Here is a 12519-nt window from a genome sequence, read left to right as displayed (position 1 = left end):
AATTCAAATGTAATTAAATTGCCTTGAGTTATTAAATAAAATAATAACTCCACGTGATTTAAATTAATCTAATTAAATTTAAAATTAAATTAAACTCACCCAATTTAAACCACTTACCCCGTGATATATATAACTTTAATTTTAAAATTAATTTTTGTGAAGGATGGAGTAACTTATTCATCTATTTTTGTTGATCAATTTATTGAGTAGGTTTTCCACTGAATAAATGATATTGCTATTAGGTTTTAAAACATTCCTTGAAGGTCAATTTCGCAATTATGGTACATGAAATTGCCAATTTTGGAAAACTACTTCACTACTTGTCTGGTCCCCAAAAACATCATTACATTGATAAAGCAATAAATGCAGTGGCAGAATGGTGTGTAAAGTATTTTTATAATTAAGGCGTATTTATCTTTAGCACAGTTAATAAATTTATATTTTTAATAGTGACTTCAAGATAAACATTTAGTTATTATCGTTTAAATTGCATTAATATGGTAGGAATGGATATTTTAAGAAATGAAAAATGTTAAAATCTATAATATAATGGTCTCATCACAGTCTCTTCAACCAAATCCAGAATAATATCAACTCCTGCTTCCATTTCAACAAGTAAAATCATTAACCCCACTTTTTGTTTGTACCACTCTCTGCTTTTCTTCACAACAAATCATGCATAAATACCAATTTCATGCATAAAAGTTTCTTTTTATTACTTTACTTTTCACATTTTTAAATCTCCCTTCCTTTAGGCACAAGTTTCATTGTTTACAATATTAGGTCATATAATTAATTATGGAATGTTTTTAAAATTTTATTTATTTTAATAATTAATTTATACTATTATCTATTTTGTGGATCGGTAACACTTGACTTGTATTTTGTAGCATTTTTAAGTAGAAATACATTTTATATGATTTGTTTTCACCTTTTATTGTATCTGTTTCCTTGGTTGTATCCTCCTCTTTGTTGAAAATCAAACAAATTTGGCATAGTGTGAGAAGCTTTATGCTGAAATGAACCAAACACTGAAGAAGTTAAAGATGAATGTTCCATGTTGAGACATGAAAGATAAAACCCTAGCATGTATCACTTGACAAGAACAAGACACGTAATCCAAAATAAGGATCTCAGGTGAAAGTTTCCACACATGATGTTATAACCAATAACTGAGGGTGAAAAAACTAGAAAACTTTAGTTTCTCATTTATAATACGTGTCTCTCAAAGAAGGTGATGAGAAGTGACACACGTGCATGGTTGTTTGTGATGGAGCCACGGAATGAAAGACAGTAGGTGAAATAAAAGGAAAAGAAAAACATGGCTTGAATCAGTCTTATCATATATAGTATTATTTGGTGCACAAAAATCTTCTAGGTCCTCCCTAGCCGATTTGGTGAGAGTAACTCTGTGTCCCTTCCTCAGGACAAGTACCTTCAACACATTCTGCATAAAACAAAATATGCTCATAAATAGGGAAATGCCAAAGAGAAAGAGGAATGAACAGAGCCATAATAGCTACCTTGTGTCATATAGTTGATTCCAAACATCATACATGACTTGAGATAATGACAATTTATTGTATATAAGTGAATGTAAATTTTATTTTATGAGCCGATTTTATATAGTTGAATTAAACTTAAAGTCCACTTCGTAATATAGTATCAAAGTCATTTCAAGTCTATCTTAGTGAGTGTTTGTTGGGCTTATCAGGTCACCCGTTATCAGACCATTTATAATATGTTATCTCACGTACGAACTGTCACTTTCGACGTGAAAGGTGTATATTGGAGATCACACATCGACTAGAAATAAAGAACAATTCATTGTATATAAGTGCAAACCTAACTAAAGATAAGAAACAATTCATTGTATAGAAGTGTAAACCTTACTTTATGAATCGATTTTATGAAATTGAGTTACGTTCACTTTACGTGATAATGACATGTTATCATGTCTAGTGGAACATGTTAATCTTACATACTCTGTTAAATGAACTCAAAATTTAATCTTGTGAAAAGGGTGTTATTCACATTTAATGAATCTAAATTTCAACATTTTAATGATTCCAATATCTTTATGTTTCGGCATGTTCCATACTTCCACACATTATTATTATCATTTATTTCAACATATTTAAGATGAAAACATCATTTTTGATAATAATATTCCTGACAATATGAAGTGGAAAAAGAAAAGAAAAGGAAAAATTGAAATATATGATGTTTATTGTGAATTATAATTGTTGGTGGAAAGGGTATATGTTGAATAGAATAGAATTGTGTTTAGGAAAATAGAAAGAAAATCCCTTAATGGGCCCATTTTGGCATTTGCTTAGAGAGGAAGTGAATCAGAATGGGAGCGTAGGTGCTTCATTCAAAAGGGGTTTAAAAAAAGGGAGAAATGGACAAGGCCTAGTGGCAATGAAAGAGGGTACAACTGTACATGTAAGTAGTCCATGACATAGATACAACTCTCACATGCTGTGGTAGATGCTCCTAGAGAGAGAAACTGCCTTCTAGAGAGAGAAACTGCTGTTCCTTTGTGTTTCCCATCTTTTACACTCTGCTACCATTGTTGGGTTTTTTCTCTAAGCTCTTTCTATTTCTGGTGGTGTTCAAGGTGAGGAATGAAGCCAAGGAAGATGTCAATTTGTGTTTTTTTCCTCAGAAATGTTCAATTGCTTCTGCGATTTTAACGAACCCTAATTATGGGTGAGATTGTGCCGTTCTGGTGGGTGCCTCTGGGCATTGTTACGCTTATAGGAGTTTCTGGGTCGTGTTTTTTTGTTGAAAAGTTTGTCTTCTGTGTGGTTTCTTATGATGGACTGTGAATTTCTTTCTTGAGAATCTGAGATGGGTAGGTAGGGTAGGTTCTGATCTGTGTTCAAAATGAGGGTTTTTTGCTCTGGATTTTCGGTTTTATCTTCCATTTCTGGACCTGGTGTTTGTTCTGTGTTCCAATGCTGCTTCTGAATTCATGCATGTCGATTTTATGCTTCACTTTTGTTTCGGAATTCTGGGTTCCCCGTCTCTTTCAAGTGATTTGCTGCTTTAATTGAAGGGAATGTTAAGTATTTAATGAAAATGAGAATATTTATTAGATTGAAAGCATATAAGGGGTGCGTGCATTAAATGTTATTTTGTTTAACATTTGGCATCTTAAAATTTTAGCTTTTCAAGTTTGATAACTTTTGGTTTCCTTAACCGTTCTCTTTTGAAAAATAAGCTGTGTTCTTGCTAGCCATAAACGATGGAGGATTGCATGTGCATTTTAATTCAACCCAACCTTTACATTTGCATTTGGTCATGTGTTTCGTGAATGTGATGCTTATTTGGAAATATTTACAGAAGTTTCTAATATTTTTAAGCTAATAGCAGAAAGCCGAAAACATTGTTTAGTCATTTTTTGTCGTTAAAGACCGTTCTCTATCACTTCTATGTGGAGCTTGAGTTTTTTAACATGGGAAACCATGATGAATATTTTGATTGAGTTTGTAATAAGGCTTTTTTAGTCAATAATTTGGAGGGGTACACACTAAAGCACTAATACTAGATCTGCAAACGGCACTGGAAGACATGAGACTCCCTCTGTCGAAAATCATTGTTGCATGAAAAGTGTATTACTTCTGAATTCTGATTCCTTATCCCTTAGTTTGATATGCTGTTTTTGTCCGAGGAGAATATTTGTCTAGTAGAAAGTGTTGCATGAAAGACAATATGTTATTCTGATCCCCTATGCCATGGATCAACAATGAATAACACATGTAATTGTGGGCAAACAATATATTGTTGCTTTGCTTGGTCTTCTTTGGCAGCTAGGCAATGCATGCTGATGCAACCAAAAGAGTACTATAGTTCCATATCTAGAAGATAAGATGGAAGTTAACTTATTCCAAAACTAAACTTCCTTATTTAAGTGTTTAAATGCTTTAATTACTTTTGTGGCTTCTTGTTTGTTTATAAATACAGTTTACCCACACCTTTTTTTACTCTACGTTTTTTTATTAATGGTATGGGATATTCAGATTTTAGTGAAGAGAGATAAAGAATCTTTTAATGCATCCTTGTAAGGATGCTCATAATTGATTCTGTGGCTTTTGTCTGATAATCTTTCACCTTATTTACATTTCAGTTTTGTATTTAATGTAACTATGACTATGTGAGGGAAAATGATACCAATAAATGAAAATGACACTTACATATTTTTTTTATTGTTGTTGTTGTTGCTTGAGATCTTCCATGCAAATTTTCTTTCAGAAAATTAATTAAGTTAAAGCTTGTTGAATCTTTTAATTTCGAAGACAATTTAATAACTTCTCAATTTCTTCTGCAGATTCGAAATCCTTTACCAGGAGATTTATTTTTTTCTATTAACTGGGGTCAATAGTGACGAAGTATGTCAACCAGTAATTTATGGCTGAAGAAAGGCTTTCTTCATATGTAATGGTGCCAACATGTAGACCAGCAACAGAAACTGCATAGTGAAATCTCATCATTCAGCAGAGATGTTGATCAGCAACGAGGTAGAAGATTTGTTTGATGATAACTTTGAAGGATCTAACGAAGAAAGACAGATTTTTTCAGAGGTCTTTTCTGGTGATGACATTTTTCAGTCTACTCAGAAGTGTCTTGTTCCTGGAGTTATCAGCTTTGAACATGAATCTGCTAAAAACACATTTAAATCATTCTGCTCTAGTAACGAAAACTCAGTTGCATTGGATCCCTCGTCATCTAGACTTACACACCCTGAAGAGGAGAACTTTAATGTAATTCAGCATTCCAAAGAGGCTGCTCTGGGATGTGTGCCAGAGAGTTTGATTTGTGAAGACCAGAATGACGAGGATGTGAATGTCAAACGAATGAAATTTTCTCTGCATGAACTTGCTTGTAGTAGATCTGATTCAGAAAAAAATTTGAGTTCATCACGACTTTCAAAAGTAGCAGTTTCTAACCTGTCTTCTGTTGCTACAGGCTGTAATAGTGAACCAATTGCATTTCGTTTGGTTGAATCATCCAAAGATGGTGTGATATCCAGTTGTTATCTATTGAACCATAACAATTTAAATAAACAAGCTGTTAAGGATGATGTAGATGTTACAAATTTTAACACAGCAACAGCAGACAGACATATTGCAAAAGAAGTGTCTGTAAGTAAAGCAGCTGCTTCTCCTGTTTCCCAGGAAAGCTTTGCGAGCAGGCTTGTAATTACAAGTCCGTCAATCACTGTTGTGAAGAAGGCTGGGTCTCCTTTAAATCCTGAGGAAATGCCGGAATCTACTAATGGGGACATCTCAAATTCACCCTCAATGCTACAGGAAGAGGACCCTCGTACTATTCTGCAGTTTCAGATTGTTCAGTTGCTTACGATGGCAGGGTGGACTATTGAGAAGCGTCAACGGCCTAGCAGACGTTATCCAGAGTCAGTTTACAGGACACCAGAGGGAAAGCCTATTCGGGAATTTACAAAGGCTTGGAGAATATGTGGTGAGCTATTGTCTGTTGACAAATGCAATTTAATGTGCAGAGATTATAAGGAATGGACTGATATTAGTCAATTCTGGTCTGATCTATCCAGTGCACTGATAAATGTTGAAAAAACAAAGATGCAGTCAGAAGACCCTGATGCTATGTTGGCTTATCGATGGTGGCTTTTGGATCCGTTTGTAGTTGTTATATTTGTTGATAGAAAGATTGGTGCCCTGAAAAAGGGAGAGGTAGTGAAAGCAACTTGGACTTTAGTTTCTAGTAAGTATAAGGTGGCATGTGCTCCCATTGATTCGAGCTCTGGAAATTCGAATCAGGTACCTGGAGGGTCTAATGTAAATGCTGTTCACCAAGCCAAAATTAGAAGTTCTAGAAGTCTTGATAAGCAGAGTTCAGATGGGCATGTGCCAATGGACACGTCAGAAGAAAATAACGCTTCTGGTGTGAGCTATGGCCTGGTTAATTCTCATGGCTCAAGGACTGTGCAACAGTCTGAATGTAGTGAGGAAGAGGGTGGGAAAATCTTAGTAGATTCTGCATTTGGGAAAGATAGCACATATTCTGTTTCTAATGTTATTCTTAGAAAGAAAATGCGAAGGAAGTGCAAAAGGGTATCTGAAATTAAAATGAGTATGTTCTGCCATGGTGACATGCTGGGCTCAACTGTCACTGATCAGGTGCAGTCACTAGATGGTGAAGCATGTGGTTTGGAAGAGGTCCAGAATTATCTAGTTGACAATGCTGGAAAGAAAAGAAGCTGCAGAAAGTTATCATCTTTCAGTGCAATTCAGAGAAATACCAGGAAAACAAACGGCTCCATAACTGGAACGGATAGGTCTAACAGATGCCATATTAAAGATGATGATTTATTGGTGTCTGCAATATTCAGGAATAAGGACTTCGGCCCAAAGGCAATCCGGGGAAGTTCTAGAGCTAAATCCTGCAAATCAAGGGGCCAGAGAAAGCTTAAAAGCCAAAAGGGTCGTTGCAGGTTGCTGCCAAGGAACCCCTGTAGTGCAGGGAAGTACAATAAGGACTGTAATAGGTCTTATTTGGGTTCAAGGACAATATTGTCCTGGTTAATTGATAATGGGGTCATATCTTTAAATGATGTGATTCAATACCGAAATACTAAGGATAATGTTGTTATTAAGGATGGCAGGATCACCAAAGATGGTATTATATGTATATGTTGTGGTAAGGTGCTTACATTATCTGAGTTCAAGTTGCATGCTGGGTTTACATTGAATCGCCCCTGCGTAAATATTTTTATGGAATCTGGCGAGCCCTTTACATTGTGCCTCCTTCAAGCTTGGTCAGCTGAATACAAAGCCAGGAAAAGTCTGAATCTAGTTGTGCAGACTGATGATAATGACAAAAATGATGATTCATGCGGGTTGTGTGGTGAAGGGGGTGAGCTGATATGTTGTGATAATTGTCCATCTACTTTCCACGTAGCTTGTTTGTCCACTCAGGTATGTCTGCTCTTGGGTCTATGCAAGTTTCTTTCTTTTAATTTGTTTTGGAAATCCAAACATGAGTGATTGATATAACCAGGCTCCTATGCCATTCCTCTGTGTGTGTGTGTATATATATGTCTTTGCGTTAGCATAATATGGCGTTATGCTCCTCCATTAAACTATACTTGTAGTATAATCTTTCTGGTCTGTTGTTAGGAATGTTTATTCTGACTCAGCTGATTACTTGAAAATGTAAGTATTCGAACTTTTTATAGTGTACGAGTGAGTTCACTTCTGTGAATATGAATACATGATCTAGGGCGTCCACTGTAATTTAATTGCTTTTATAGCCAGTTGCCAAGAATTAACGAACTTTGTGCTTAGTTTAGCTGTGGTTTGATGAGGAGGTTTAGTGAGTATATCCCCTCTTATTTTATACACAACCAGATATACACCTGTGCATTGCACTAGTGCCAAATAGTAGAAGTTATCTTATCTTTTACTGTGTAGAAAACATTTAGTAGTATTTTATTTAATTATAAAACAACCTTGAGCAAATTGGATGAGATTCAATTGTTAAAAATATGTGCTTTTGGTTGACTCATGAGATAAGATTGTTTTGAAAATTATTAGACTTATGTAAAAGATGACACTTAAGCAAAAATGTTGACATTACAAAGCAATGTCAACTAAATCGTTGCTATGGTAGCATATCAAAATATATTTACTATAAATTATAGATTGAAAATAAATGTGTAAATGCTATAAAAAAATTTGAAACGATTTCAAATACGTTATGTGGATTGTGTTGTACTTGTTATCTCCTTAATAGTTGTGGAGACTCATGGACACTACTTAACAACGAGCTAAAAAGTACTATTCCCTTATAGTCTCTAAATCCATTACTAACAAACAGTATGTCGAGGATCCTTTGTAACTCTTGGAAGAATTTGGAGAAACATGGTAGCAATCACGAAGGGTTTGTAAGGTAGCATATTAGGTTGCTCTTGAAACACATAACATCAATAGCGAGAGCTTGGTAGAAACATCTCAGGGGATTACAAAAATAAAATAAAATTATTCATTGATCATTTCAAGAGAAATTCATTTATTAGATAATTATTTATTATTAAAATGTATTAGTACGTTCCACTCACATTTAAAATGATTCCATTTTGTAGTTAGAGACATGAGAACATATAAAAAACTAATGTGACTTAAAGGAAATTTACATGCTAACATGTCAACTCCACGACTCGTGGTTCAGATTTTATATATTATAGTAGATAGATTGATGGTATGGATGTTTGTGTAAGTGTGTTACTAGCGTTTAGATTTGTTTATTTATGTTGTTCCTGTATTATTGTTTCTTTTCATGTGATGCATTTGACAATAAATAAGGTCCTTTTGTACTTTGTATTTTTGAGGATGTGTTTATTTATTGTTGTTGATGTGATTATTATTAAGGTTTTTTACCCTACCTTAGAAGAATAATACAATCTTTTTTGCCTATGTGAATCAGGATATCCCAGATGGTGACTGGTACTGTGCAAACTGCACTTGTAGGATATGTGGAAATTTGGTTATTGATAAAGACACTTCAGATCTGCATGATTTGTTACAATGTTCACAGTGTGAACATAAATGTAAGTATCCCTGTATGATCATACTGCTTTATGACATTACCAGTGTTATGGTTGTAGAGCCTGTAGAGTGTAGATAGACAACAAGTTGAGTTGTGCCATATATAGTTTGTTATTGTTTGAATAATTGAAATACTCGACATTGTTTAATGGCTAAACAATTTGTTGGTTTGATTATTGTCATGACTATTCCTGAGTCTCCTTAAATGCCACAATAGTGGGAGCTTCATGATCTCATGCATGCCCTTATATATTATTATAATAAGCAATTGCTTGATGATCATGAATGAAGATTTCTTTGATCTGAAGCCTATGCATTGTTTTCCCTTTGCAATGCTTCAATGATTCCATCTGACAATTGCGATCCTTGCACTAAATAGATCACGAGACATGCCTTAAAGATAGAGAAACACCAGAAGGAGCAGTCTCGGACATTTGGTTTTGTGGTCAGAGTTGTCAGGAGGTACTATACTACAATTTCTCAAATTTCTGGACTTCCATTTGAAATGGCTAATTATTTGTTATATTACACAGATGATGTAGTGGCTTGTAATGTGAGTTGGTCATTTTATTATCTATAATTTGAAGATGTTCAAAACCTTTTGAAACTTTGGTTTATATTCCAAACCGTGTGCCAACTTTTATATGTTCCAAACCATGAAATAATGATTATCGCATTAAAATTTATATCAGTGGTAAATATAGCTTTTTTCAAGTTGTTTTTTTCAGACAAATAAGCTTAAGATTAATAAATTTATAATTTAGTCCGAGTTAAAGAAAAATACGAGGTAATTAATAAGGTGATTGTGATTTGCATCAAATTCTTGAATCCAAATATAATTTTAGAGCTTATAATAATTGAGAGCAGTATAACACAGAGGCTTCCATGACTGTAGTGTTTGCCAAAAGCAGAGCAAATTGGACATCTTTTCAAAGCCATATAGAATGTGGAAGAGTCTAGTCTGGTGACTTACCAAGTAACGTAATGTAGACTTGTTGGCATAGTTGTATCCACCAATAGAATGTCATCACTTGGGCATATAAATCTGGGAAGCCTTGATTCCCTGTGACTTTTCAAAGCGTTAACAATATTCTTTTTGGGTTGCTTTTCTCTTTCTGTACTAAAGGAGGAGAATTGTAAAAGTAGTCTAGCTGTGTGACATACCCAGTAAATCATCCTGGCCAATTGGCTCTCCTAATTCAAAGTCTAACTTAATTTACAAATCTGATAGGTGATGTTGGCTACATGGATCACATGCCACCATTGAGCTTAGTTAAAAACCCATTTCTTGGTTAAAAGATCTGTTACTGTTAAAAAATGTTTGTTGTGGTAAGCTTTGGCTTGACTGCTTGAAGGGGAGTGTTGGAAATAGTAATAGTTTATAAAATTAGGAAATAGCATGTTTATGTATCACATGATAAAATGCATTTAGTTTTTTCATGGGAATTAGTGATATAATAATGTGTTGTGGTATTTGGACCTAGTAATCCTATTTATGTTAATAATCAGGTCAAGTACTCACTACTCAAATAACCTAATGAATGACACTAATATCCCAAGACTTTATTCAAGGACTCGAGACTCTGGTTTGTGCAGGTGTACTCTGGACTTCAATCTCAGGTGGGGTTAGTTAATCAAGTTGCTGATGGCATCTCATGGACGCTTCTTAGATGCATTCATGATGACCAAAAAGTTCATTCTACACAGTGGTTTGCCCTAAAGGCAGTATGCAATACGAAATTAGCAGTTGCTCTTACTATCATGGAGGAGTGTTTTGTGTCAATGCTTGATCCAAGGACAGGCATCCACATGATACCTCAAGTTTTATACAACTGGGGGTTAGTGCCTCCTCCCTTCATTTTCCGTGCTTCCTTTTTCATAGTTTTATACCTATCTAAATAATGTCCTGCCCCTTGTACTTTTTAAAGCCTTAATTCTTTCCCTTTTGATTTGAGAGGCTTTATTTTATGTGATTTTCAGGTCTGAGTTTGCTCGTCTGAATTTTCAAGGGTTTTACACCATGGTATTGGAAAAACAGGATGTGTTAGTATCTGTAGCATCTATTAGGTAAAATTTCAAAGAAAGATATTTTTCTTATGAAATTTATAGTAGAATTTGATGTTTTTAAATCTTTATGATCCATATGTGGAATGGTAGTATTTTAATTACTAGTTAACCTATAGAGGCAATTATTTAAGTGTCTTTCACCTTACCCTTCAAGATGATTCATAATTACATTTGTTTGATTTATACACGAGGCAATTATTTAAGTGTCATTTACATTTTTACAGGGTGCATGGAACTGCAGTAGCAGAGATGCCTCTAATTGCTACTTGCAGTCGGTATCGTCGCCAGGGAATGTGCCGATTGCTTGTGACTGCTATCGAAGAGGTAATATTTGGCTAGTTTCACTTGTACTTGCCCAAAATAATTGTAGTGATTTTGCACTTGACTTCTTTTTCCTGTAACTGTTGAGTTTGAAAATTTCCCACACTTCTTCATTTTTTGGCCTTTTGTGTTTCTAAATTTATTTGTCATTGGCAGATGTTAACATCTTTCAAGGTGGAAAGGCTTGTGATATCAGCCATTCCTGATTTGGTTGAGACATGGACTAAGGGCTTTGGATTCAAACCCGTTGATGATGTTGAAAGGAAAAAATTGAATAAGTTTAACTTGATGATCTTTCCTGGGACAGTGTTTCTTGAGAAACCGTTACACGGAGAGATGAAAAATGAAGGTAATTTTGTTTGGTGTATTTTGTTAGTGTACTATTTATTGTGAAATACTTTACTAAAATTAATTATCTTTTCAGATGAAACAGGACTGTGTGATGAATCAACTCAAGCAACTGATGAATCAGTCAAAGTAGGTATCGGTTCTGAAGGAATGGCCATTGCTGACTCATTGCTACAAGATGTTGTAAACATAACTACTGCCAATCAAATTGAACCAAAGTCAGAACATGAACCTTTGGATGGTAAAAATCAGTCTGACCATAAAGCTGGCAGTGATACCCTCAGAAAAGACAATACACAACCTGTTGACACTGCATTACAAGCCAAAGAATCAACAGAAATAAGTAGTACCTGTTTTACAGAAGAGATCATCCAGTTGACAGTGTCAGCTGGGTCAGAGAAATCTATTGAAGAGAACAGTGTGAAGGAACTCGGAACATGCAACAAAGTGGAAATGGAAAGTGATACAGTGCGGCAATCTAGTGAGAATTTTTGTGCTATAAAAGATGGTGCTGAACCAAGTATAAGGGTTGTTGAGGACAAGAATATCAAAATAGGTGAGGGTCAGGAAAATGCTTTGCAGGGCCCTTTTTCAAATCTTTCCTGCAAAACATTTCTAGGCAGCAATTTTGACACGGATTCCAGTATTGAATGCTCAGTGATGTATGATGAAACAGCTTTTTTTGGAACATTTGCAAAGTCTGCAAGCTGAATCAGAAGTTGAAAGAAAGTAGTTGTTTAGAGAGATGTTGTGATGTTCATAACCAACTTGTAGGGTATCTCACCGCAACTAACTGCAAAATATGGAAACATAAAATGGGTTCAAGACCAGCTAGATTAAGATAAAGTTGTGGCCCATTGTGTGTAGCTAGGGACTTACTGTGAAGCATAAGATGGATGCAAATAAAAATGTTTTTGGTCTTGTCTTGGTTGGTGGTAAGGAAGATAAGATGTCAATGAAGGTTGTGCTACTCTAAAACAGATCTCGTTAGTTTGCTCAAATCACTTTATTAATGCACCTTCAATTCTTCTCATAATCAATCATTCAGCTTCGTCAAGAAAGTTAACATTTCATAAGATGGTCCAATACTTGTTAAAGCTAGTCTCAACAACTAAGCATTATTGCAGCTTGGTGCAATATGAATTATCTGCTGTCATTGTATAAATTAGAAATATTAAGAAAGAATTCTACT

General features: G+C 34.8%; 1 protein-coding gene across 3 annotated transcripts; it reads left to right on the top strand.

Annotated features, from left to right (window-relative positions):
- The first annotated feature begins 2333 nt into the window (after nucleotides 1-2333).
- Nucleotides 2334-12367, top strand: ROS4 (Acyl-CoA N-acyltransferase with RING/FYVE/PHD-type zinc finger protein). 3 transcript variants are annotated; one of them, XM_068643501.2, is made up of 9 exons: nucleotides 2334-2623; nucleotides 4337-6962; nucleotides 8470-8593; nucleotides 8971-9053; nucleotides 10188-10429; nucleotides 10572-10658; nucleotides 10883-10982; nucleotides 11136-11328; nucleotides 11404-12367. In XM_068643501.2, exons 2-9 carry the CDS (start codon nucleotides 4509-4511, stop codon nucleotides 12036-12038), a joined length of 3918 nt encoding a protein of 1305 aa, XP_068499602.2. In that variant the 5' UTR covers nucleotides 2334-2623; nucleotides 4337-4508; the 3' UTR covers nucleotides 12039-12367. The 3 variants fall into 3 exon arrangements, with proteins under 3 accessions (XP_068499602.2, XP_068499603.2, XP_068499604.2); XM_068643502.2 differs by having other exon boundaries at nucleotides 2334-2734; XM_068643503.2 differs by having other exon boundaries at nucleotides 2480-2715.
- Nucleotides 12368-12519: the final 152 nt, after the last annotated feature.

This window comes from Phaseolus vulgaris, chromosome 5 (genome assembly GCF_051622355.1).
Source record: "Phaseolus vulgaris cultivar YP4 chromosome 5, ASM5162235v1, whole genome shotgun sequence".
In the NCBI taxonomy this organism is placed as follows: Eukaryota; Viridiplantae; Streptophyta; class Magnoliopsida; order Fabales; family Fabaceae; genus Phaseolus; species Phaseolus vulgaris.
This window is presented reverse-complemented; position numbering and strand designations above follow the sequence as displayed.

Bases quoted from the DNA above. Each gene is read 5' to 3' on its own strand.
- ROS4 (XM_068643501.2), top strand. From the start codon at position 4,509: ATGTTGATCAGCAACGAGGTAGAAGATTTGTTTGATGATAACTTTGAA. The intron at 10,430-10,571 runs GTTAGTGCCTCC...TGTGATTTTCAG, and splicing joins CAAGTTTTATACAACTGGGG to GTCTGAGTTTGCTCGTCTGA. The intron at 10,983-11,135 runs GTAATATTTGGC...TGTCATTGGCAG, and splicing joins TTGTGACTGCTATCGAAGAG to ATGTTAACATCTTTCAAGGT.